Source organism: Chiloscyllium punctatum, chromosome 4, assembly GCF_047496795.1.
Source record: "Chiloscyllium punctatum isolate Juve2018m chromosome 4, sChiPun1.3, whole genome shotgun sequence".
Lineage (NCBI taxonomy): Eukaryota > Metazoa > Chordata > Chondrichthyes > Orectolobiformes > Hemiscylliidae > Chiloscyllium > Chiloscyllium punctatum.
The window spans coordinates 81,796,969-81,824,672 of NC_092742.1; the positions used below are offsets into that span (position 1 = coordinate 81,796,969).

General features: G+C 41.4%; 1 protein-coding gene across 11 annotated transcripts in view; it reads left to right on the top strand.

Annotated features, from left to right (window-relative positions):
- The window catches only part of LOC140476474 (spectrin beta chain, non-erythrocytic 1-like), a 330,291-nt gene that overhangs the window by 253,693 nt on the left and 48,894 nt on the right, over positions 1 to 27,704 (top strand). For all 11 annotated transcript variants that reach the window (XM_072569156.1, XM_072569161.1, XM_072569154.1 and 8 more), the window contains 7 exons: positions 8,051 to 8,181; positions 11,252 to 11,456; positions 12,375 to 12,749; positions 13,561 to 13,805; positions 18,390 to 18,528; positions 22,828 to 22,912; positions 26,046 to 26,242. In XM_072569156.1, the coding sequence (XP_072425257.1) occupies positions 8,051 to 8,181; positions 11,252 to 11,456; positions 12,375 to 12,749; positions 13,561 to 13,805; positions 18,390 to 18,528; positions 22,828 to 22,912; positions 26,046 to 26,242 (1,377 nt within the window). The remainder of the gene's footprint in view (positions 1 to 8,050; positions 8,182 to 11,251; positions 11,457 to 12,374; positions 12,750 to 13,560; positions 13,806 to 18,389; positions 18,529 to 22,827; positions 22,913 to 26,045; positions 26,243 to 27,704) is intronic.

Consider the following 27,704-nt stretch of genomic DNA (forward strand, 5'->3'; position numbering starts at 1 on the left):
TAATGGATGGCTCTGGTGATTCGAGTTGAGAGTGTGGTACTGGAAAGGCACAGCAGGTCAGGTGGCAGATTTGTATGTTTAAAGTTTGTAGAAAGATTTATTAAATACAATCTTGAGAAATCAAAATTAACAAAGCCTATAATTCACAGGATTTAGGGACAGGTCAGCCAGGCTGGCTTGTTTCAGGGAAGTCGCTTTGAAGTAAGCAACTACAACTTTTCACATGGATTAATGCTGTCAAGGAATTCAGGAGTGGGTATTTCATGAACTCTTATCTTTGACTTGTATCATTGATGTAAGCAAAGTATGATGCATAAAGGAGCATGGTTTATAATTGTTCTTCAGAAGCTTTGAAAAATAGAACAAGATATTGAAAGTCAGTCTTGCTTAAATTTTTGTACAGAGAAATAGCTGTCCACTGGCACAAAAGTACCCAAACCCAGCTCCCCTATTTATTGCTGGGGCGGCGAGTGGGAGGGAGCACGCGATTAAGGTGTGGTGCCCTTAAATTGTACACACTTTGTTCCCAAAGACAGCTGCCTGATAAATTGATCATTGCTTCCACTGATGTGATCCCAGTGAGGTCGATGTTTCAAACCTTAATTTTGCACATTAATTCTGCACTGACCATATCTAAAGTTTGTGAATTCCTTTAGATTGCCAGGGTAACTTCTTGGAGAGATAAGAGATTCCCTTTGCATATGACTCTGGCTGACCTTTGGCAGAAATCAGACACACATTGGGATTGTTAAAAGCAAATGCGATGTCCATACATAGTGTACAAAACTTTTTGGAACTTCCAAAGTTTGCCAAAAAGTCAAAGAATGGTCAAATTCACCGTATCTGAATGTCTGGACTATCATAAATAAGATTAAGGAGTCACAGATACATGTTGCTCTCTGGTAACATGATGTTGTGGCGATGAGAGGGATCTGGCTCAAGAAAGGGCAGGAGTGGCTGTTAAATTTTCCTGAATACAAGGTGTTCAGACAAGGAAGGAAAGGTGGACAAGTGGCAGTATTGGTTTTGGGAAAGCATTGCAGTGCTGAAGAAAGAGGATGTCTTGGAGGATTCAAGCACAGAAATAGTTGGGCTAATAAAACAGATACAATATCATTGCTCAATATAGTCTGTAGGCTAGTGGAAAATGTAGGGTAATATGTCTTCAAGGTAAACATAGAAACATAGAAAATATAATCAGGGCAAGCCATTTAAGCCCTTTGAGTCTACAGCAGGATTCAGTACAATCATAGCTGATCATCCAACTGAGTATGCTGCTCCTGTTTTCTCCCTACACCCTTTCATCTCCTTTAGCCCTCAGAACTATATCTAACTCCTTCTTGGAAACGTTCAATATTTTTGGTCTCAGCTGCTTTCTGCAACAAAGTATTCCATGGACTCACACTATCTGATTAAAAAACATTCTTCTCACTTCAGTCCTAAATGGCCTACTCCATATCCTTAAACTGTGACCCCTCATTCTGGGCTGCCTGATCATTGGGAACATCCTTTCTGTGTTTACCCTGTGTTTTTGTATGTTTCTATGAGAATTTGCCCCCCCCCCCCCTCACGACCCCACATTTCCTCGAAACTCCAGAGAATAGTCCTAACTGATCCAATCTCTCTTCCCATGTCGGTCCTGCCATCCTAGGAATCAGTTTGGTAAACCTTTGTTGCATTCCCCTATGGCCAGAATATCCTTCCTCAGAACAGACCAAAACTACAGACAATACTTAAGGCGTTGTCTCACAAAGCTCTGTACAATTGCAGCAAGACCTTCTTGCTCCTGCACTCAAATCCTCTCACTATGAAGGTCAGTGTACCATTTGCCGTCACCGCTTCCTGCACCTTCACACTTACTTTCAGCGACTGGTGTGGAAAAACACCCAGCTCTTGTTGCACTTCCTCTCTCCCAGTCTCTTCCCATTCCGATAACAATCTGCATGCTGGTTTTTGCTACCATTTATCTACATTATACTTCATCTGCCATGCAAACTCATGCATTTGCCCGCTCAGAGAAAGTGGGTGTATAAGTACACAGATCACTGAAGGTTACAGAACAGGTTGTGAGAGCAATTGATAATGGATACAGTATCCTGGGCTTTATTAATAGGGCTATAGTGTACAAGAGCAAGGAGGTGATGCTGAAGTTGGATGTGGCACTAGTTAGATCTGAACTGAAATATTGTACATTTTTGGGTGCCACATAATAGGAAGGATGTCTATGTATTAGAGATGGTGCAGAAGCAGTTTACAAGAATGGTTGCAGGACTGAGACATTTCAGTTGAGGATAGATTTAGAGAAGAAGTCTAAGAAGAGATCTGATGAACGTTTTCAAAATCATGAGCAAACTAGATGGAGTAGATTGGGAGGACTGTTCCTGATCATAAAAAGATCAAGCACCAGAGGGCATAGATTTAAAGTGATTTGCAAAAGAAAAATTGCGAATTGAAAAGAAAATCTTTTCATGCAGTTAGGATATGGAATGCTCTGCTTGTTTCAATTGAGGCAGTTTCAATTGAGACAATACAGAGGCCTTGGATGATTAATTGGATAGAAATAGTGTGCAAGGGTTGGGAGATTGACAAGAGATAATGATGCTTGGTTGAAGAGCTGTTACGGACACAACGGACCAAAGGACCTCCACTGCGCCTTAGTACTTCTGCAACTCTATGATCTCACAAAAACGTATTGGATCTGTCAAGGTATTTAGCTTTAAACATAAAACAGTGTTTCCTTTAAAGATCAATAGTTGCTATCTTGGCCTATCTGTTGAAATGAGTTTGATGATTATCATTATAGGATTTGATTGCTTGAATGATTTTACAACTGAACTCTAATGGTGGGGGGGTGGAGGAAAGAGACCGTGTTAAGTGATTGTTTTGACGAACAGTTGGAATTGATTATAGAATAGGAATGTTTGTTTTCATAAGTGATTAGTTGATGGAATTTTAATACATGGAAGTTTTCTTTGCTACCAGTGAGTGTTTTTTTTAAAATAGTGACATTATCACCAAATACACATTCATTTTATGTCAGCATAACACCTCACGTCTGCTCTTTACAGATCCTGAATGAGTCGGGGTAAGTGCAAATGGCAGGAGGTGGGGGACACAATTTGGCATGACTTGAAACTACATTTGTACAGGGACTACAAAAGCTCAGGGAGATGGGTGGCTATGGTGTAGGAGATACAAGGTGCTATGGAGATTGGTTAAAGGCACAAAGGGTGTTGTAATAAATGTTTGTTGCATTCTTCACTACTATGTGACCCATATCTCTGCCTCATGTTGGAGGAGCTAACATAATTTGATAGTGGCAGATCATCATTATATCTCGTTACATCACGACATGGTCCAAGCTGCTAATGCAAAGCTTAACCATAAGTAAAACTAGCTGCTAGACAAATAAAATCCAAATGAGCTGATCTGGGTGACTCCCATTGGAACTAGCAAAAAAGTGAAAGGAAACTGTCAAGTTGGTTCCAAATACTCATTGCATAAGGAAGCATCTTAAGTTCCCAGTGTATCTCTGCCTCCAAACTCCTCCCCAACTCCATCCCAAGCAAGTTATATTCTGGGAGGGACAAGCTAAAACAGATCGTGTTATGGAAGCTAAAGACATTTCTCTGGTCAGCTTCCTCGATCTTTTTCCAGACACTTTATACTGCAAATCATGTGAGAGGACCAAAGCTACTAGTATTGAAAGATCTTAAAACACACTGCAGAGCAATATTCCCATTACTTCATAGTTTCACACCCAGAAAAAATACCCTGCCGTCTCAATTGGTTCTTTCCAGTTCTTTGCTGTTAACTGTGAAGTCTTCTAACATGGAAACTCAGAAAATTGAAGGCTTATATTTTCTCAGGGTTATGATAATCTACAGGTTTCTAACCAATTACTCCTGTTGAAATTACTCAAACTAACTTTCTACTAAGGTAACTTATTCCTTAAACTGTTCTATACTGCTTCTCAAAAACTTTCAATCTAAGGTTTTGATCTTAAACCAAAAAAAAAGCGAGTGTGCCTCAACGTTTACACTTCCAACCGTGAAGTTAGAAACAACTAGATGAAACTGAAACCGTAGAAGAAAGGGGAAGCTCATCTTTACCACCAGTAAAGCTAACTAAAGCAGCACTCAGTGCAGATTGTACAGCTCTGAAGGAGGCCTCGATTTATCTTCCTGACAACAACTGACTTAAGCTTTAAAAAAGCAGTGCACACCAGACATTGATTGACTAGTGACAGCCCCTCTCAGAGCTTATATACAGTACTCCCAATTTAAGGCTGCAATATAACTGAACCTCTTAACTTAATTGCTAAATAGTTAATTGTTAAATTAAAGAAAATTCTGGACTCAAGATAAAAAATGACTCTTCAAGACTTTCACCAACTCCCAGTGCAGAGGAGGCTTTTGCTTTGGTATTTAAGTAGCGAAATCCATCAAGGGGAGGTTGTCCCCCTACCTTATGTTCTATACACCACAGCAGCATACAGGGTAATAGTTGTAGCAGTAAGAGAGAATTAAGACAAACGGTCGCTGGCTCCAGTAGTAGACTGCTTTGTCTCACTGAAAAGAGCAGGAACGTAATTTACTTGGCAACGCATTTTTTTTAGAAGGCCTCAATAAATCCGTAAAGAACTGGCAAGAGTTCACAAGCTAACAAAGCACACACAAACACCTAACTACCAAGTTAAGCTTCACTGAGAAATGTGTTAAGAAGTTCTAATATAAATAGAAAGCAGCTGACAAAATTCTGTATGGGTGACCTCCAAAACTTACGCACTACTGATTGCACATTAGATCTTCACAACTTCCAGAAAAATGTATTTCATAATTTATATCTGAAATGGGAGCTGTTGTTTTCAGAGTTAATATTAATGCAACTTTGTTGTAATCTGCAGAGTAGATTTAAACCTGATAAATTGTGTCTTAGCTAATGAAACCTAACATTCGAGGAGATAACTAAACTAACCTATTTTTAAATTACCTGGCAGTTTGCTTGCATGTTTGCATTTGCTTCAAACTTGGAAATATGAAATTGTCATAATTCCTCCATTAATTTTGTCCTTTAGAGTGACAGACAAATCCAAATGGACAAAGCTGGCCCTCCAATGGAGCACTGCATTTTCATGTGTCATTCAGTCTAGTAGGCTAGCTAGGAAGCATGGATGTGTGTCCTTCTTAAAATCCTGTTGGAGTGACCAAAACAAGTTGTTTCTGCATTGACGTTTTATACACTATGCTTTATTAGGTTCAACTATAAATTGCTTTTAGAAAAGAGTGTCCTATCCTAACTTACTAAGTCAGAGGGGCTTGAAGAGGCTTTGAGTGATATCTGGTGGTTTGAATGTACTTTTCCAAGATAGCAATTTCCCATAAGATATCAACCTTGCAGGCTACTGCCCCTCTCTAATTGTCTCTAAGAAGTTGGTGGAGAGACGGTCTTCAGTCACTGCAATCTATTTAGTATAAGTACACTCACAGAGCTGTGAAAGTGGTTTTCAGGCTTTTGATCCAGCATTGAGAAAGGAACTGTGATAAAGGTCAGGGTGGTGAGTGAATTGGAGGACACATGCGGGTGGTGGTGCTAGCATGCACTCCCTGTCCATCCCCTCGCTGGCAAAGGTTGCAGATTTGGAAGGTGCTGTTGAAGTAACCTTGGTGAGTTGCTGCAGTGCCTTGTGCAGATGGTACACATTGCTGCATTGTGTATTGGTGATGGAGTGAATGTTGGAAGTGGTAGGTAGGAGGTCAGTTGTCCTAGATGGTTATCTAGCTTCTTGTGTGTTATTAGAATGACATTGATCCAGTAGACAGTATTCTGTCACACTCCTGGTTTCTGCTTTGTGGTTAGTGGAAAGAATTTGGGGATTCAGGGATTGAGTCAGTTGTCAGACTTTCCACTTTCTGATCTGCTTTTGTAGTCACAGTATTTATAAAGCTGTCCCTTTTTTTTAGTCATTGGAACTTTTCAGATTATGATAGTGGGTAATTAAGTGATGGTATTCCTTTGAATGTCCTGGGGAGATGGTTAGACACTCTCTTATTGGAGATAGTTATTGTTTGGCACTTGCGCAGTGCAAATGTTAATTGCCGCTTATCACACCAAGCTCTGAGCATTGTTCAGATCTTGCTGCATGCAGACAAGGTCTGCTTCACCATCTGTGAAGTTACAAATGAGAGTGAACGCTGAATGAAATTAAAGTGCAATCATCAGCAAATAATTGCCATTTGAATTCCCTGTCAATGACAGCTTTCATCATTTTGCTGTTGATAGAGACTGTGCAGATGGGCTGTAATTAGCTGGAGTGGATTTCTCCTGATTTTTGATGGACTGGTCCTGTTTGGGCAAATTTCCATATTATCAAGTGGAGAATGTTGAAGCTGTAAGTGGCATAGCTAATTTTGGAATGCAGTTTTTCAGTATGACAGCCAAATGTTGTCAGGGTACATAGCCGTTGCCATTTCCAGTTCACTCAGCCATTTCTTGATATCATGTGGTGTAAATTTAATCAGCTGAAGACTTAAAATCTGATATGGTGAAATCTGGGATGGATCTTCCATTTTAAACTTTGGGCTGAACTGAATGCTTCATTTATTAGTTGTGAATGGTTGTGAGTAATAAATTACTAAGATGTGGTAAAGCTGCAGAACTTCCATCTGAAGCATTGGTTCCGCGATTGCTTGGCTCTGCTGGTAAATGTAGGGATAAGGCAGGCTGTAAAATTGGATTGTGTTGGAATACTATGGTACTGATTGCCCACTGCCTCTCTTGGATGCTCTGCGCTAGGCCTGTACCATTCTGAGCCCATTCCAGTTTGCATGGTTGCAGGCCACACAACATGTTTGATGATGGGATTTTGGCTCCACAAGGATTGTATGGTGGTCACTCCTATTAATACTGTTACAGTAAGATGCACCTTCTATGTAGAGATTCAGTGAAGTTGATTTTCCCTTGTATTGATGTTCTGAACACTTGCCAGTCACCCAGTCTGGCAGCTACATATCTTCAGGACTCAACCAGCTCATTTAATAGTAGCATTACTGAGCTCCTTTTAGTGATGAACACAGAAGTCTCTGATCTAAGGAACACTCTGTGCCTCTCAATGTTTCTTTAAAATGGTCCATGTTAAGGAGAACAAATTCACCAACTGAGGTAAAGTAATGGTAGAGTTATCAACGGGACATTTCTTTGCCTATATTTGACCTATTGTTGTGAGACCTTGTTGTGATCTAGAGTCTGCTATGTGATGTTGTGGGATAGTATGGGCCAAGAGGGATCTGGGATCTTGGATGATAGATGTAATTCTGATGAAATTAGGCTTCAGCTTGGGCTTCACAGAAGCAACTATCACAATTTTAGCACAATTTTCCAAATGTTAATGAGAATGTCTTTGTGGGGTCGATTGGTATGTATATGGGTTGGTTGTTTTGTTTTTTTCTATTCACCCTTGCTGTTACTTCAATACAATTAGTTGCTTGCTGGATCATTTCGACAGTTTAGAGTAAACCACTTGCTGTGGTTCTGGAGTCATATAAAGGCCAGCATTTCTTAGAGGACATTTGTGAAGCTGATGGGTTTTTTTTAACATAATCTCGTAGGTCCGTGGTCACCATTACTGATGGTAACTTGTTATTTCAGATTTATTTAATTAACTAACTTCCCATGAGATGGGATTTGATTCAAATGATGGGATTTGAACCCATTTTAGGCAGAAGTGGGTACTACAGATGCTGGAGATTAGAGTCAAGATTAGAGTGGTGCTGGAAAAGCACAGCAGGTCAGACGGCATCTGAAGAGCAGGAAAATTGATGTTTCGGGCAAAAACCTTTCATCAGGAAGGGTTTTTGCCTGAAACGTCGATTTTCCTGCTCCTGGGACGCTGCCTGACCTGCTGTGCTTTTCCAGCACCACTCTAATCTTGACTTTGAACCCATGTTGTTGGATCATTGACCCAGGTCTCTGGTTCAGTCGTCTAGTAACATAATCACAAAGCGCCCATTCTTGTTATGTGCACTGACCAACATTCCTCTGGGTTCTGTAGGATGAAGCTGGTGCAACTACAATGTTGAAGAAACACCTGATCCTGCAACAGGCCATACTTGATTATGGGAACATTATCCGGGAGATGGCTGACAGAGCCCAGAAACTTCTTACTGAAGAGCACCCTGAGGGGTGAGTCGCAATGCTGTGGTCTTCTCAGACCACCAGAACCTTCATCAAAGCCGTGATACTAATTAGAAGCAGTTTTGAAGCAAAAAACACACATGCAAAGTTGGGTTTATTTTCATTAATGTTGAAGTATGAGGGTTAAATGAATTTACATTTGTTGGCAGCAAAAGGCATAAAACCCATATGCAGTGCAGTCTCTGGTCGATGCAAGCCTATGAGAAGACATAGTAACTCATTAAGGGCTCCAAAATGTGGTAGAAATGAAAACATAAATACTTAAATTAGCAGAAAAGACTAATTCTGAGAAACGATTATCAGAATTTAAAGGAAGTCAGGCCTACCTGTTCCTGGTTTGTTGTTTTTCATTAGTACTTCCAGCAGTCTGGAGAACATAATGATGTTTAGGTACTAAACGGGCCAATCCCTGCAGGACCACTGATGTAAATAGACAAATCTAGGTAATCTTTGCCATTTGCCCAGTGACCATCAGAAGGCAGTGGAGCCTACTTGGATATTTCAAGGTGCAAGTTTGTGACTGATGTTATTTCTCTTCTGGTATTTTTGCACTGAGCAAATTGTTAAATCCATCATTTGAGATTATAAGAGTTTATTTTAATTTCTGTAATGAGAATTTTACAGTAAATGACACCAAACAAATTGATGAAATAACACCATCTGAGTTTCATTGGTGAAAATATCCAATAAATATATAATATTATCGAATAAATCCAACTGAGAATTTAGGAAAATCTTTTGCCAAAGAGAGGTAAGACATAGAGCGTGCTATCACAAAGAGTAATCGAGACAAATAGCACTGATTCAAGAATTAATGAGCTAGATTTCTTGGAAATGGTGATAGGATTTGAAGAAAAGGGATGGAGCAAGAGTTGCATAGTACATAAACACTGGCAAAGACCAATGGACCCAAGTGCTTCATTTCTATGCTGTAGACCCAATGGAACCCAATAATGTCTTCACACATTGCATGAGAGATTGTGGAATATGATGACCTGTAGATTCATAGCTGCACTGACAAGTGAGACCAATTCAATGGGGGGTATAGATACTTACTTGGAAATTATTAAAGTATGGGACGATGAACAAACTTGAGTTCTCACGGTTACTAAAAATAGTGGGACTGGTTCAACATGCCAAATTGGTGACTCCTGTTCCTATGATTACACTATTGTCAACAGCCCTCTATGTGATGAATTTAGGTATTTCATGTATGCAATTAAACACAGTCCTACCAATTCCAAGGAGGGAAATGTTGAAAAACAATCAGGGTGAATCACTGCAAGTGCACTGCAGTTCCTAACTCAAGGTCAAAAAAAGGTAATTGATGTTCATCCGATCAACTAGAACGTAGCAACTGCACGCTAAACAACAGGGCAGCAAGTAAGTAGGTTCAGTTGAATACATTATGCTATACTCTGGAACTTCAAATTTCAGTCTGTCAGAGTTCTCCAATTGAGTTAAACGTATTCTTACCAATGAAAGTGAAATGATATTTAATAATTGGTTTTAGCTTTACTTTTCAGAATATCTCCTTTATTGGGAATTCTCTATTCATTGGTCTTTATCTAGCTTAATGATCACCCTATTAATTTCTTCTGCTTTTCTGTCAATCACTGCTTAGCACGATCATAATGGGAAAGGAAATAATTTTAAGTATTCCCAGATCCCAAGTATCATCTTGATAATTGTCTCTGAATTTTCATAAAGTCACATGCTACATCTTGATAGTTAAGAATGTCCACAACAAGAAATGTTTTTAGATGAACTTACTCAAAATGAACAGACATGACCAACAAACAGAGGCCCTCAGTGAATAATAAAGGAGTAGCATTTCTAAAACCTGCCTAAATTTATATTTTAAAAATCCAAAGCCTCTTTAAACTTTCTGATTTTATAAAGCTAATATGATATTGCTCAGCATAACATTAATGTTTTGACCATTGTCTACTCCCATGACCCAGTTTTTAATGATGTGTGGGAACTACTGAAGATCTCCATTAATTTACAGCCTCATACCATCCCTCCCCCTCCATCCGGTTTCCACTTTACATGCCGTTCAAAATGTACTAATACTTAGACTGAATTTGCCATCATTCTGTCTATCTCCTTAATTGATCCATGCTTTTTTTGTAATTTTCAGTTTTATTTTCAGAGTTCCTAAAGTCTTTTAATTAGGATGTACTTTGCCATTCTTAAAGTAATGTGTCACTTATCTTTCTCTAACACACAACCCAGAGAACAACACTTGCCCATTTCCATCTTATAAGTTTGACCATATTTTCTATCTCCTACCTGTCCATATCAGAAAGATGCTTATAGCTCCAGATCCTAAATTTTCCTCAAAATAGATCTTCTTACAGAACTGTAACTCAACTCAACCCTTCCACCCTATATAATTCACTGAAGGGATCCAGTTGTTGGTCATGCCCATTCATTCTGAGCAAGTGTCTGCTCCCTGTGTCTGTGTGGGTTTCCTCCAGGTTGCTCCGGTTTCCTCCCACAATCCAAAGGTGTGCAGGTTAGGTGAATTGGCCACGCTAAATTGCCCATAGTGTTTAAGGATGTGTAAGGTTAGGTCCATTAGTCAGGGGTAAATGTAGAGTAATTAGGAAGGGTGGGGTACTTTTCGGAGGGTCAGTGTGAATTTGTTGAGCCAAATGGCTTGTTTCCACACATTAAGGGTTCTATGATTCTAAGTTCATCTAAGACATTTCTTCCATTTGCAATCATTGGGACAATTCTCAGCTTTCACAGGCATATATACAATGTGCTACAGACCTTGCAGGCACTGCCATTCTAATTAACCAGAAGTTGACAACTAATTCTTAATTGATTTGCTCTGTTGCATCTCCTTTTTAACTCTCACTCCCTATCCATTCTTTGCAAAAAAAAATCAAAGCTTTATTTGACTCAACTGCATACTCATCAAACTTACTTCCCTTGTGACCCTCTGCCTGGGAAACAGTGTGTTTATATACCAAAGTGTTGCACTATTGGTTTGGCTGCAATCCACAAAATACTGTTGGAATTAACTGACAGCCTGACTGATTTACAGTGAGCAGATCATTAGGCGCCAGGGGCAAGTGGACAAGCTGTATGCAGGACTCAGAGATCTGGCAAATGAGCGGAAGAAAAAGTTGGAGGATATATGCCATCTTCTCCAATTGAACCGTGAGGTAATGGACCTGGAGCAGTGGATTGCAGAAAGGGATGTCGCAGCATCTTCTCAGGAACTAGGGCAAGACTATGATCAAGTTACAGTGAGTATTTATTGTTGGATCACACATAGGCATTATGTAAAAGTACAGCTGTAACAAAATCCTTCAGAAAATATCTTGCCTTATGTGACTTTTTCCAGTGCAGTTCTCACGTGTTTAATTTCACCTTACTTTGTCTCTCATGAGTACACAACTTGTGTGGATTTTACCAGTCAGCTAATCTGGGGGAGTGCTGGAAAGCAGCAGGACACACACAATACTAAAGAAAAATAGGATGGGGCGGGAGAGTGGTTGAATTGTCTGTGATGTTTTCCTTGTGATACCATTTTGCTGTCAGGGAAGAAAATGGAAGATGTCTGTCCTCTCCAGAGACTAACTGAGCCATTAATGCACCCATTAAAGGTCTCTTCCCACTGCCACTGGCATTATACCAGTAGGACATGGGTCCACCATTGCTGAAGCCCCATACTAAACTGGTTGGATGGACCCTGTTATATCATGGTGCCTGCTTCTTCTGCCTCCAGTCCTGATAGTGCCCACCACTCCCAGCAGGCAATGCTAACTTTCCAGTTGATTCTAGCAATCACCCATGCAGGCAGCTAACCTTTACAGACAATATGAATGAGAAAAGTGCGTTAGGAAAAAAGTGCAGAAATTGTACAGCAAATTATTTGCAATACAATTGTAGAAAACTAAATTTGGTAAAATTCTTTGCATAAATGTCAATTGAGTAACCTTTGAAATACAATATTGTTGGTGTCATTCTCCAAACACATTGTGCTATCATTATCATATTACACATCTTATACTACTGGAAGATCTAATTTTAAACTCAGCGCTCTATTTTCACAACATCTACAGAATATAGGCTTTCAGATCAGTTAGGTTGAGGAGAATTATGTTTTATTTAATAACTAGTGGGAAAACAATAATTCACTACAATTTGCTTTTCCCTTGCAGTTACTGAGAGAGAAATTCCGTGAGTTTGCCCGGGAGACGGGAACAATTGGTCAGGAAAGAGTGGACAGTGTGAATTTGCTGATAGATGACCTAATTGATTCAGGTCATTCGGAAGCAGCTGACATTGCAGAATGGAAGGACAGCTTGAACGAGGCCTGGGCTGACCTCCTGGAACTAATAGATACTCGCACACAGCTCCTGACTGCCTCCTTCGAGCTCCACAAGTACTTCTACGATGGCAAAGAGCTCCTGAGCCTAATTCAGGAAAAGCATGAGGAATTGCCAGAGGACCTGGGCCGTGACGCAAACACTGCAGAGTCTTTCCACAGAATGCACAGTGCATTTGAACGTGATATTCATTCCCTTGGAATACAGGTATTGTACAAAGTCACTTAATGTGTGGTGGAAATTGAGACTTGACATTAGGCAAATAATAACCTAACTGCAACAGGTGCAATTCCATTAGTTGCTGCACGATGCAGAGCATGTTTAATTGAGACATTTATAAATTGAGACATTTGATGTATATTAGCTGTAGCATGATTAGGAGAACCCAAGTCACTTCGGACCTATTCTTCCCAAAGGCGTGATTTGTCAATAGCTTCATTATTGATTACTCCTGTAATTACCAGGAAGCCCAACATGATAGAATTTAGGAAGTGCTAAAATGAGAAAAGGTTATGTTACTAAGCATCGAATTAAAGCCTTGTATAGCAGGTATTGGAAAAAGACATGGAAATAGCTGTGAGCCTTCCATCATAAACTGTTGCTTTAATACTTTTCAGTTGAAGTTATTTGTTTTGTTGTGAGTATTTATATGGTAGAATATTATGCTTTGCTGGTAACCTCTAAAACATTTAGTTTTTCTTGTAATTCATCCTTAGGCTTCATTAATTTGTAATTTGTAAACTGATTGAAGATCTGCAAAATAAAGCAGTGTTCCCTTGTGATTCATGTAGCACCTCACTAACACTTCAAATTCTTCACTCCGTGACCTTTCAATTACATATAGAGGTCATTAGTATTGTTTAAAGTGAGAGCAAACCAACAGCATTTGTCCAGAATTTTGCCATTTACAATGGGACCCTTAATTACAGATAGAAGGTGTAGAGTGCACCATGTGTAAAGTCACAACACGTCCTTGTTTGTCCTTCATGGATAAGGAAATGGATCTCCTCATTAACAGGTCCAGCAGTTTCAGGATGATGCAGGCCATTTGCAGACAGCGTATGCAGGAGATAAAGCTGCTGCCATCCAGAAACAGGAGCAAGAGGTAGTGGAGGCCTGGAAGGCACTTCTGGATGCTTGTGATGGCCGGCGTACCCAGTTGGTTGACACTGCTGAGAAATTCCGCTTCTTCAGTATGGTCCGAGATTTGATGTCCTGGATGGAGAGCATCATTAGGCAGGTGGAAACAGAAGAGAAGCCACGGTAATGTACAATTTGTTTTTCATTCTGTTGAGAGATATGACTGTCCTGAGCAAAGTCAAGTGACCATCTAACCATGTTGTGCTTGCATCCTCGTGACAAGCCTTCATCTTGAGCTTTAGCCATCCCTGTGCTGTTAGTGCTCCCATAGTGCTGTTAAGCAGAGACTTCCACTGTGATACAGTGACTGGGCATGCTGTGTGTATTCAAGGGCAACTTGGAGATAGTGATATCCCCATGCCTTGTCCTTCAAGGAGATGGAGATTGTGACTGCTTTTTCACAGTTGAAAGCGATGTTATTTGTTTTTCCAGAAAGTATGACATAAGTATGGGCGGCACGGTGGCACAGTGGTTAGCACTGCTGCCTCACAGTGCCAGAGACCCGGGTTCAATTCCCGCCTCAGGCGACTGACTGACTGTGTGTGGAGTTTGCATATTCTCCCCGTGTCTGTGTGGGTTTCCTCCGGGTGCTCCGGTTTCCTCCCAGAGTCCAAAAAATGTGCAGGTTAGGTGAATTGGCCGTGCTAAATTGCCCGTAGTATTAGGTGAAGGGGTAAATACAGGGGAATGGGTCTGGGTGGGTTGTGCATCAGCAGGTCGGTGTGGATTTGTTGGGCCAAAGGGCCTGTTTCTACACTACAGTAATCATCTAGCATAACTGAAAAACACAAAGCCAATGTCACAATTTGTAGCACTGACTTTTCTGCCAACTGTAGCTCCTTGAGTCTGTGTAAATTTTTGTCCCAGGTTTAATGTAAGTCATGTCCAGCACATTCATAGGGAAGAGAGATTTGTCACCTTCCTTTTAATTCTCTTAAATCGACAAGCGCATTATTTGCTGGACTGTATTTCTTTACCTCCAAGATGTCTGTTGTCGCGAGTACATAATCTTAAGGCTGGTTCCTGATTCAAACTACCTGAGAACTCTTTTTGCAACGTAAAGCAGTTTTTGACCTGATCCAAAATCCACCCTAGACTAAGATGTGTATCTCTTCGAAGGCATAGAGAAAACTTTAGGCAGTGAGTAACTCTGCACGGCCTTCATTGTTCCATGCACTGGTGGCAAGACGCATCCTGGAGGGAAGGAAGTGCAGTCCAGCATGCAATTACTTCAACACACTTGTCGATTTAACATAATTGAAGGAAGATGACAAATCTTTATTCCTTATGACCAAGGCTTTTGACTCAGTCAGTGAGGAAGTGCAGTGTAAGGCCCTGTCAAAGGCCAGCTGTCCAGAGACATTTATCAGCCTCTTCCATCTGCTCCATGACAACATGTCAGTGACGGTCCTCGCCGATGTTAATATGACAGAATCCTTTGAGGTCAAGGCGGGGTGTGACGTTACCCCCAACCTCTTTTCCACCTTCATCACCACCATCCTTCATTGTGTCAAACTCAAGTTTCCCAGTGGTGTGGGCATTGTTCACAGGATGGATGGAAAATGTTGATTCTAAGGAACATCCGCATCATCCAGTTCCTTGTTGACAAGAAGGGAAAAGCTCTTCACACCTGGAAAAGACAATATCACTCGCAAAGCAGAGAGGAGAACTCATCAGACAGCGACAATGGAATTACTGAGAACTACACCGGAAACCAAGATTCAATGGTGTATTGAGAAAGCTAAGGAGCTGCAACTCCTTATGGACAAGGAGTGGGGCTCCTTCAGTATCACCATCGCAAAGTACAGACCCAACACCTTGGCCTCAAATTGGAGCAGGATAAGGACGGAACCTTCTGAGAGACAGAAAAATTGTCAGCCACCAATGGAGTGAATACTCCAAGGAACTCCTAAACTGCAATGCAATTGTAGATAAGAATGTCTATGAATAAATTACCCAGCTCTCCATCAAAGATGATCTTGGACTCCTGGTGAGCCACCCCTCACCTGAGATTGAGGCACAGAGCTATCACACCATCCAATCCATGAACCCCACCTTTGGATGGCAAAGGATGCACATTTTCAACAACTACAACACCTCTGCTGATCCTGAGGTCGTCGTGTATAAGCAGTCATCCCTCTAGCTCTTCTGTATCGGTCAGAAACTTGGGACTACATATGGTCACCTCTTCAAGGCCTTTGCAGAAATGCCATCAGTGCTCTATGAGATGGTTTCTGTGCATCAGCTGGGAAGACAGGTGTACTGACATCAGCATCCCTGAAGGGTAACACCAACATTGAGGTTATGATTGCCCAAAACCAACTCCACTTGACTAACCACATACTTCGGAAGCCTGGGTTCCGACTGCCAAAGCAAATCTTCTTTGCCCAGCTCAAAGAAGGCACTTGAATGTGAAGAGGACAAAGACAAACACTTCAAAGACTCCCTGAAGATTCCCTCAACAAATACAGGGAATGTTAACGCCTGGGAGATCCTCACTCAGAAGAAACTGGCTCGGCGGAATATGTTATCTGAAGGGACAGAATTCTTTGAAAACAGCGACTAGTAGGAGGAGATACCTAAAAGGAACCAGAAAAGGAATGCCAGCAATCTCGAGATCAGGGAGCATTTCCATCTCCCGATTAGAAACATCTGGCAAATGTAAGGTCAGAAATGTGGCTCTAGGATTCGGCTCATTAGCCGCACAAGGACCCACAGAAATGCACAAACTCTGACACGGAAGCTTGTTGATAGACAATCATGGTTGTTTGCGAGTGATTGCCAATGAATAAGCTGGAGGTGGGTATTCCCCCACCTCAGGGACAGGATGCCCTGCTTCACAGCACCACTGGTCATTTGGATAGCTGGCAGCACTGTGCTTGCTGCGATGCCAGGTAGAAGTGGCAGGGGGTAAAGGGGCACATTAGCCATTCCCAATAGGCATCTTTGCTGGAGCTGGGCACCAAGGTAAAAGATGGGAGTCAGAATGGGATAGAATATAGCCCAGGTTAGGTTGGTAAAACCTAACAGGGGAGGTTGAATGGATAGTTTTGAAGTATCCCTGAGGAGGGAAAATGAGGAACTGTTGAGGTGATGGTGATGGTGATGGTGATGGTGAAAAATATTATTGAATGACCATAGTAGACCTGGAATGAAGTTCCCATCCCTGAAGGTATTGGGCTCTTTTAACATGGCATACACCTCCCCCATTGCAGGGAAACTATATTAGATTAGATTCCCTACAGTGTGGAAACAGGCCCTTCGGCCCAACCAGTGCACACTGACCGTCCAAAGAGTAACTCACCCAGAATCATTTCCCTCTGACTAATGCACCTAACACTATGGGTAATTTGGCATGGCCAATCCACCTGACCTGAACATCTTTAGACTGTGGGAGGAAGCCGGAGCACCCGGAGGAAACCCATGCAGATGTGGAGAGAACGTGCAAACTCACACAGATAATCACCTGAGGCTGGAAGTGAACCTGGGACCCTGGCGCTGTTAGGCAGCAGTGCTAACCACTGAGCCACCGTGCTGCCCCTGATTAGTGGTAAGTGTGGCTCATGAAGTGATCACTTTATGGCCTCAGTAGATCCAAACATGGATGACCTGCTTGATTCCCTCACCACCCTCGCAATGTTTCATATTTGCCTCAGACAGACAGAAAGTAGCTATTGGAAGGTCACTTTTTAATTATTATGTCCTGCCCCTGAAAGAAACCTCCTAACTCTCCAGCCTGGGGTTGGAAGGATGTGGTTTTAATTCAGTCCAGGGAGAACATAGCATGCATAAGAAGGTTCAATAGGCATTAACAATTAGGACAAAACTTATTTGATCCTTGAGATAGGACACCAGGCAGAAAAGGATATCCTGGAGACAGTAAGGACTGCAGATGATGGAAGTTAGAGTCAATAGATATGAGGCTGGAAAAGCACAGCAGGTCAGTTAGCATCTGGGGAGCAGGAAAGGCAATGTTTTGGGCCAAAACCCTCCTTCAGGACCATGGAGGGAAAAGGAGCCCAGAGGGGCATGGGGCTAGGGGGACGGTAGGTGGGATGGTGATAGGTGGATGCAGTTCGGGGATTATTGTGATTGGTCAGTGGGAAGGGTGGAGTGGAAAGGTGGGAGGGAAGGTGAACAAGTTAGGAGAGGTCGGGGGGGGGGAAGGGTGGGGCTGCATACACGATAAGGCTTGGGGAGAAGGGACTTTGTAGCTGGTGAAGTCAGTATTGAATCCATTGGGCTGTAAGCTTCCCAAACGAAATATCAGGTGTTGTTCCTCCAGTTTCAGTTTGGTCTCATTCTGACAGTAGAGGTAGCCAAGGATGGACATGTCGCTGGGAGAGTGGGAGTGAGAATTAAAATGGATGGCAACTGGAAGGACGGGTTGCTTGATGCATGCTGTTAGCTCATGTGATATATGCCATTGGTAAGATAGAGATGTCTTTGAAACTATTCAGGTAGCATTCCTGTGGTTTACTCGAGTAAGATGGATTAACAATGGAGAATCACTTCACATTTTTTGGCCTAATTTGAAGCAAATAATAGTCGATAATGAACGTAATATTTCATTTGCTTTTCAAAGAAAAAGTTTTGTTTGAGTTATTGCGAAACCCGTGATTATGTAGCTAAGTCAGATGTATATATCAAATATCGCCTCCTTTCCTGTGAAATCAAGCATCGTTCAATTGTTATATATTTTGACAGAGACGTCTCCTCTGTGGAGCTACTGATGAAATATCATCAGGGAATCAGAGCAGAGATTGATGCCAGGAACAGAAATTTCACTTCCTGCATTGACTTAGGCAAAACCATGTTAGCCCGCAATCATCATGCTTCTGAAGAGGTGAGACCATCATTTGTAGATATTATTGCTGCACAGTGTTTCAACTTCTAGCATGGAGTTTATGAAGCTGAATGAAATAGTTTCCATGTAGCTTTTACATTGTGTAACTCAGTTGGTATTCTCAACCTTAATATTTACTTAACTTGTCCCCTGAAAAATTATTGCTCAAATGGATATTGTTGCAGCCAAATAGAAAAATAAATTGCAAGTAGGATGGGTTGCATGGCTTGTTTGAAGTTAACACTTTGGAATGAATTTACCTAAGCTGCTTCTCATCCATCTTCTCCGTGTATCAAAAAATCAAGGAGAAATATTCCTGGGAAGCCTATGATTTAGTGATGTGCACTGTTAGTTACACACCTGTAGCACACTGAGGAAACTGAAATGGTAGTCTGCTACATTACATAGCATAGCTACAGGAAGACATAGAGTGGGACTTGAGTTATGAAGGGAACATGATTTTTAGAAATTACAGGAAGCTGGGAAAACTTGAGAGGTGGTTTTGATAATTAATGAGCCAAAGAGTCATAGAGATGTACAGCACGGAAATTAACCCTTTGGTCCAACTCGTCCGTGCCAACCAGATATCCCAAACCAATCCAGTCCCACCTGCCAGCACCCAACCCATATTCCTCTAAACCCTTCCTATTCATATATCCATCCAGATGCCTTTTAAATGTTGCAGTTGTACCAGCCTCCACCACTTCCTCTGGCAGATCATTCCAAACATGCACCATCCTCTGCATGAAAAAACTGCCCCTTAGATCTCTTTTATATCTTTCCCCTCTCACTCTAAACCTATGCCCTCTAATTCTGGACTGCCCCACTCCAGGGAAGACACTTTGTCTATTTATCCTATCCACCCCCCTCATGATTTTATAAACCTCTATAAGGTCATCCCTCAAGCTCCGATGCTCCAGGGAAAAACAACCCCAGCCTATTGAACCTCTCCCTATAGCTCAAATCCTCCAACCCTGGCAACATCCTTGTAAATGGTTTCTGAACCCTCTCAAGTTTCACAATATCTTTCTAATATGAAGGAGACCAGAATTGCACACAATATTCCAAAAGTGGCCTAACCAATGTCCTGTACAGCCGCAACATGACCTCCCAACTCCTGTACTCAGTACTCTGACCAATAAAGGAAAGCATACCAAATGTGTTCTTCACTAGCCTGTCTACCTAAGACTCCACTTTCAAGGAGCTATGAACCTGCACTCCAAGGTCTCTTTGTTCAGCAAAACTCCCCAGGACCTTAACAATTAAGTGTATAAGTCCTGCTAAGATTTGTTTTCCCAAAATGCAGCACCTCACATTTATCTAAATTAAACTCCATTTGCCATATCTCAGCCCTTTGGCCCATGTGATCAAGATCCCGTTGTAATCTGAGGTAACCTTCTTCGCTGTCCACTACACCTCCAATTTTGGTGTCATCTGCAAACTTACTAACTGTATCTCTTATGCTCGCATCCAAATCATTTATGTAAATGATGAAAAGTAGAGGACCCAGCACCGATCCTTGTGGCACTCCACTGGTCACAGGTCTCCAGTCTGAAAAACAACCCTCCACCACCACCCTCTGTCTTCTACCTTTGAGCCAATTCTGTATCCAAATGGCTAGTTCTCCCTGTATTCCATGAGATCTAACGTATCAGTACAATAGAAAGAGAGAGAGAGGACCTACATTCAGGAAACCACGAACTAGAAATGGTTTGGTTGAAGATTAGAAATGATAATAGATTGATTTCTTAACAATAACCTTATGGAAGGATGAAACATAAAGGAAGGAAATATTGGAAGTTTCTTCGAGTACAGTGATAATCTTGGGGGATTTTAATCTGCATATAGATGCAAAAAATCAAATAGGCAAAGGTAGCACTGATAAAGCTTTCATAGAATAGAGTGTCTGGCAGGGCTGAAGAGTTCTATCTCTCCTCAACTGAACTGATTTTTTTATTTATTCATTCCTGGGATGTACATGTTGCTGGCTAAGATAGGATTTATTTCCTGTCCTAATTGTCTTTGAGAAGGTGGTGATGAGCTGTCTTTGTGAACCACTGCATTCCGTAAGGGCTAGGTAAAATCAAACCTTGGAAGGATCTTCAAATGAAGCTTTGTGGGTGGATCTTAGAAATAAGAAAGGGGGCAGTCACACTGTCAGAAGTATATTATAGACCCCTAAGCAGTCAGTTTTTTAGAGAAACAGATTGGTAGACAATGCACTGAGATGTTTAAAAACAATAATAGTGCAATGAAAATAAGGGATTTCAACTTGATCAACAATGATTGGTTGGTCACAAGGTAAAGAGTTTAGAGGGGACAGATTTCTTAAAATGTATTCAGGAGAACTTTTTATATTAAGATGTAGAAGGTCCAACAAGGGACAGCGCAATGCAAGCCGATTCAGCGGGTATTTGAGATGGCACTGGGAATGCATTTTAGTGATAGCGACCACAACACTATACATATTAAGTTTGTTATGGAAAGGGAACAAATATGCAGAGAAGGCCTTTTGGGTTGGGACAAGGCAAATATTATTAAAATAATGCAGAATCTGACCCAGGTAGACTGCAACAGCTACTTCTGGGTAAAGATACAGCAGAACAGAGGATGGGCAAGAGTACAGGCCCAACATGTTCCCTTAAGGGAGGAAATATAGAAGCAACAAGCTAAGAGAGCTCTGGTTAAATGGGAATGTGCAGGACAGGATAAGAGAGAAAGGCAGGGGGACACTTAAGAAAGCAATTAGGAGAGCCAAGAATGGGTTTGAGAAAACACTGGCAGGTAAGATTAGGGAGAATCCCAAGACAATCTGTAGATATATCTATAAGTCAACACAGCCAAGTGTATCACACAAACCAGCCTTCCATCCATTGACTTAATCTATATTTTCCACTGCCTCGGGAAAGCAACAAACATAATCAAATATCACTCCCACCCCGCTTATACTCTCTTCTCTTCCTAAGGGAAGAAAATATAAAAGCTTGAATTCACGTATGAACAGATTCAAGGACAACTTCTTCCCCACTGTTATCAGACTTTGAATGGACCTCTCAAATGTTAATTCTGGTCTCTCTGCACCTTCTCTGTGGCTGTAACACTGTATTCTGCAAACTGTTCTTCTACCCTGATGCATTTTGTATGATGCAATCTGATTGTTATCGTAGGCAAAACAACACTTTCCACTGTATCTCTGCACATGTAGCAGCAATAAATCAATCAATCAAGGAGAAAAGGATAACCAGGAAGGGAGTAGGGCCTCTAGGGATGAGGCATGCACTCTGTGTACGGAGCTGCAGGACATTGGTAAGGTGTTAACCAAGGACTTCACATCTGTCTTCACTTGGAAGAAGAAGGATGTAGATATGGAATTCAGAATTTGTCCTGTGAGATTCTTGAGCTGTCTGACGTGGGGGGGTGAGGAGGTTTTGGTAGGGTTAAAAGCGGATAAATCCCCAGATCCAGATAGGTTGTATTCCAGGCTGCTGTGGGCATCAGGGAGGAAATTACAGGGGCTCCTGAGTCAAGTTTTTAATTCCTCTCTGATCACCGGGGGTCACTAGACTGGGCCAAGGGCTAGAAAGTGGCACTAGTGTAGATTTAGAGTACTTTTCATTTGTGTAGACATGACGGGCTGAAGGGGCTCTTCTGTACTATTGATTCTCACTTGTCTTGATAAACCCTTGAAAATCCTGCAGAGAAAGAGATTGCCTCTGCTTAAAATGTTTAGTGATGCAGCCTCCATCATTTCTGAGGCAGAGAATTCCAAATTTGCACAGCCATCTGAGAGAAAAAAAAAGTCCTCATCTCTGTTCTGAAGGGGCCATCTCTTGTCTTAAAAGAAAGTGCCCTCTTGTTCTGGACTAATGCACTAAAGGAAGCATTCTTTCCACGTTCTTCTTAACAAGATCACTTGACATAATACACTTCAATCAGGACACTTCTCACAGTTTTAAACTCCAGTTGTAACAAGAGCGGTCAGTGCGGCCTACCCTCACTAGTTAGCCCCTTAAATTCCAGGCAAACCTCTGAACCACTATTTGTTTGAAACAAATGCTGACATTACTTTTCTGTAGAAACTGAGGTAGGCAGAGGTATGTTTTTCAATTGAAATAGTCGCCAAACTGTTCAAGCATCACAAATGTAAACAAAACTCTTATTAATCTAAGCAGCTTCATATATCACTGTTTACACTCCAGCATTCATATAATTGTTTCTCGATTATAAATCCCATAATACTCAAAATTTATATGTAAAGTAGAATGCACCATTGATGTCCACAAATCTTTACCTCCTTAGATTAGAGACAAGCTGGTACAACTCACAGAGAAGAGAAAATCAATGATGGATAAATGGGAGGAGCGCTGGTGCTGGTTACGTCTTTGTAAGTGAAATGCTATGCACATATTTTCTTTTTGAGACACTTCAGTGCCCCACCGAAAGAATGTTGCTCTGTCAGACGTGCTGTCTTTCAGTTAAGCTGTATAACCAAGGTTTTGTCTGCCCTATCAGGTGAACCTAAGAGTGCTGTTTTGAAACATTGTACGTGTTATCTTTATCATGCTCAATATTTATCCCTCAACTAATATCGCTAAAGCATTATCTGGTGATGAGCTCATTACCCTCTATGGGAATGTGTTGTGCAGTTTCCTTGCATTATCTCAGTGAAGGAAGCAGATAAAACATTGTTGACTTAGCTTCATATTTGTATGGGTTTCATTGACATCCTCTATACTTAAAGCTTATACTGTAATATGCAAACCATGAGTGGTTTTATCAGTTCCTGTAAGCTGTTGCAGACAAAAAAAACATTTTGCCTGAGTACAAGCCCATGGGAGTTGGGCCAATCCACAGTCTGGGTGAACTGATTAGATTAGATTCCCTACAGTGTGGAAATGGGCCCTTCGGCCCAACAAGTCCCCACACCGACCCTCTGAAGAGTAACCCACCCAGACCCATTTCTCTCTGACTAATGCACCTATCACTGTGGGCAATTTAGCAATTCACCTGACCTGCACATCTTTGGATTGTGGGAGGAAACCTATGCAGACACAGGGAGAATTTGCAAACTCCACATAGCTGGTCGCCCAAGGCTGGAATCGAACCTGGATCCCTGGCACTGTGAGGCAGCAGTGCTAACCACTGAGTCACCGTGCCACCCCGGTGAAGGATCCTATTGGAGGAGCTCTGTCTTTCGTAACACATTGCTGGGATATCTGAGTCACACTTGTATCATGCTGTGTAAACTGTAGTACATGTCAACCAGATGTGATATAGCACCAAAGAGATTGTATAAGCCAGAGGCAGACAGCATGCTGAAGTGGATGAGAAAGAAGGAAATTAATAAGACAACAATGGCCAGGCATTCTGAAGCCTAAAGCCACATTTGGCTACAATAACAGCAGAGGACTAAAGTCAAAACCAACTTCCCGGCAATGTACATTCTGCATTCTGTTAACAGTCTGCTAAAGTAAACCCTGTGCTGCAAAGCAATGACCCCATTATTCCTGAAGTCATACCAAATTGTTAATTTTTTTTTTGTAAGGTGCATGCAGTACTCTAACTTAAAGCAAACTGTGACTGCTAGGGATCTGAAACTGAAAGTGATGGGAAACTTAGCAGGTCTGGTAGCATCTGTGGAGAGGAAGCATAGAACACAGAACATAGAAAAATACAGCACAATACAGGCCCTTCGGCCCTCGATGTTGCGCCGACCGAAGCCTACCTAACCTACACTAGCCCAATAACCTCCATATGCTTGTCCAATGCCCGCTTAAATGACCATAAAGAGGGAGAGTCCACCACTGCTACTGGCAGGGCATTCCATGAACTCACAACCCGCTGAGTAAAAAATCTACCCCTAACATCTGTCCTATACCTACCACCCCTTAATTTAAAGCTGTGTCCCCTAGTAACAGCTGACTCCATACGCAGAAAAAGGTTCTCACTGTCAACCCTATCTAAACCCTATCTAAAGGAAGCATAGTTAATATTTTGGGTCCAGTGACCCTTCCTCCGAATCCAGTAACATTAACTCTGATTTCTTTCCCTGTTACTGCCAGACGAGCTGAGGAACTCAGCAGATCTGTCCACTTCCGTGGCAAAAGACACTAAGTTAAAATTTTGAGTCAAGCAACCATTTGTTAGAAAGCCCAGTTGCCTGATTATCTGACCAAGGTTGACAGAATACTTGTACAAAACAAGAATTATTATTTGTTATAAGTAGTTAGACAATAGCTACAAATAAATAGGTATAAAACATTAGCATCCAATACCAATAACTAAATAACCTTTGTGAGTTCCTTCTTCATGCCATACACACATAACATTGTTTACATTATTGGTGGAGGATTCTGAAGTTGAGATGTTTCTCCTTCAGCCTTGATGTTAAGCCGTCTTTCCCTGGAAGCTTCCACTGGTATGTTAAAAGCACAGATTGATTGATGCACTTGGAAAATATCTCTGATTTGTCAAATCTCAAGTTACAGCTCATAGCAACTGCTGCTGGAAAAGTTTAACCTTTTCTTCAAGTTTAAACTGAGTTTTTTTATTGTACAGAACAGACAGTTCTGATTTGAGACAACAAAAACACACTTGTCTGTGTCTTTCTCTCTCTCTCTGCCTATGTCTCTGGAACTTTGTTTCCAGTTCCAACCTGTTCAGTTAGCTGAGAACCAATCATCTTTGCTTGGAAGCAACTCCTTGGCTTCTGATCATCTGCACATCACAAGAACCCATAGCCACAAAATGCAGAGTGCATAATAGATAGCGCAGTCCTTACTGTGAAGTTATGCAGCCAACCTGGTAAATCCCTGTTTATTTTTTTTTAAAGTGGTTCCTTCTCCTTGCTGTTCAGTTTTTAAAGAGGCAGAAATTAAAAAAGCACACTCCTTACCCAACGAGGCTGCAAATAACACAGTGACAATGATAAATTTGTCTTTAAACCTGTTTTTGATCTGAAGTGGAGAGGCACGGTTTCATTTAAATCTGCGTGTTGCTTTAAAAAATTATTTTAAAATGAATCTTATGTAATTGAAGTGAAGTAAGTGACTGTTCCTAAAATGGATTTAATTTTCAGTTATTTAGCTTCGTCACTGAAGTTTTCATCAGAAAACACCAGAAAACACCAGCAATTCCGAAAGCTGAATGCTAAAAATCACACAACATCAGATTATAGTCCAACAGGTTCACTTTCGGAGCATGGTTCCTTCATCAGGTAGTTGTCAACCACCAGCTGAAGGAGCATCACCCCAAAAGCCAGTGCTACCAAATAAACTTGTTGGACTATAACCTGGTGTTGTGTGATTTTTAACATTGCACACCCTAGCCCAACACTGGCATCTCTGAAAGCTGAATGAAATGCTCTAAGGCTGTTAAAATCATTCTCAAAACGAGTATCCTGCATTAGCAAAGTGCAAATGCCTAAATCTTTCCAACCCCCTAAACATCACAAAATCCTTTTTCCTCATGGTAACTGATTAAAATCTTTGCATTGTTATGTTTTTCTGCTTTTCCAGTACTGGAAGTGTGTCAGTTTGCAAGAGATGCTTCAGTTGCTGAAGCATGGCTGATTACGCAAGAGTCTTACCTGAACAGCCGTGACATTGGGAACAGCGTGGATCAGGTTGAAAAACTCATCAAGAAGCATGAGGCATTTGAAAAATCGACAGCCACTTGGGACGAGAGGTTTTCTGCCCTGGAGAGACTCACCACTGTAAGTGAAAACCAAGAGAAACGTCCAAGAAACATGTATTTAGCAGGCTAAAGATTAGTACTGAACTGTGCAGTTCATTCTGAGCTCTTAATGCATGAATAGTGCTTTTTTAAAGTGTGAATTTTCACTGGATACATGACTATCAAAGCTCTGATTTAAATTTTGGATTGTAATGCAGTGACTCGCTTTGTTATTTGTTGCAAAATTTGTTGATGTTTGTCAGCAAAACTATCGATCCGTGCTTTTAGAACTCCCAGTGACGTCAATTGATCCCTATTAATTTACTAATTTAAACTAAAATCTTAGTGGCAACCAAACTGTAGTTCTCACCTCCTTATTAACCACATCTTATTCCATGTTATTTCCAGTCAAATAAAAACCAGTCAAATAAGAACTGCGGATACTGTAAATCAGGAGCATGGGTGGGGAGTTGCTGAGGGGGCTCTGCAGGTCTGGTGGCATCTGTGAAGGATAATCAGAGTTAATGTTTCGGGTCCAGTGATCCTTCCTCTGGTTTCTCATCAGAGATGCTGCTGGACCTGGTGGGGATTTTTCCAGCTGCTTCTGTTTGCTTTCCATGTTATTCCAATTGTTTGGTTTGTCTCCAGCATTTGGATTTTTATAATTATCTTTCTGCCTCCTTTACTGGTTGTTATTTAGCTGTAAACACTTCACTCACGCCATCTAACACCCTCGGTCACCTGCAGAGACTTATTATCCAACGCTCCACTCACCTCATTTGTATGATCTTTTGATCTGTCTGCCCATAAATTCTGTGGTTTGTGTGCTTCTCTGTCACTACATCTGATGAGGGAGCAGCGCTTCGAAAGTTTCTGATTTGAAATAAATCTGTTGGACTATAGCCTGATGTCATGTTGTTTTTGACCATGTCTTAGTAGGCACTGGTAAACTGACAGCAATTCAGGTGATATCATAAACTGACAGGGTGATGGTGAAATTGCTTGTGTTTTGTTACTCAAAGGTGCATTTATGGTTTAGTACTCTGGTTGCCATTTAGTAATATTTTAGTAATATTTAATTACTGATCTCCCACGAGATCAGTAATTTAAGGATTATGGGTGGAATTGTCCCAGCACCGAAGAACATGAGATTCTGGGGCCTTGCCAGAATCCAATAGCGTGAAGGCTGCTGGTTGGTGAGCCAGGGGTGTGCCTTGATCGTAGGCACTCCATGCCCAGTCGCATGCATGAACATAGGGCATGGACATGGGGCGAGGGGTTGCTGAGAGGTATTCCACTGCCCTTTCTTTTGGCGTCCCTGCCCTTCTCTCCCCATCTCATCCACCCATGGAAATAACCTCCACCACTATCGGAGCTGTCCCAGTTGTTCTTATTCATGAATTCTGGGGTTCTTCGTGTTGTGGAGCAGACCAGCCTCCCTCAGAATATATTAAGAAGGTAGCAGAAACCCTAACCTTTTCCTATTTTAAAGGTAGATGTAA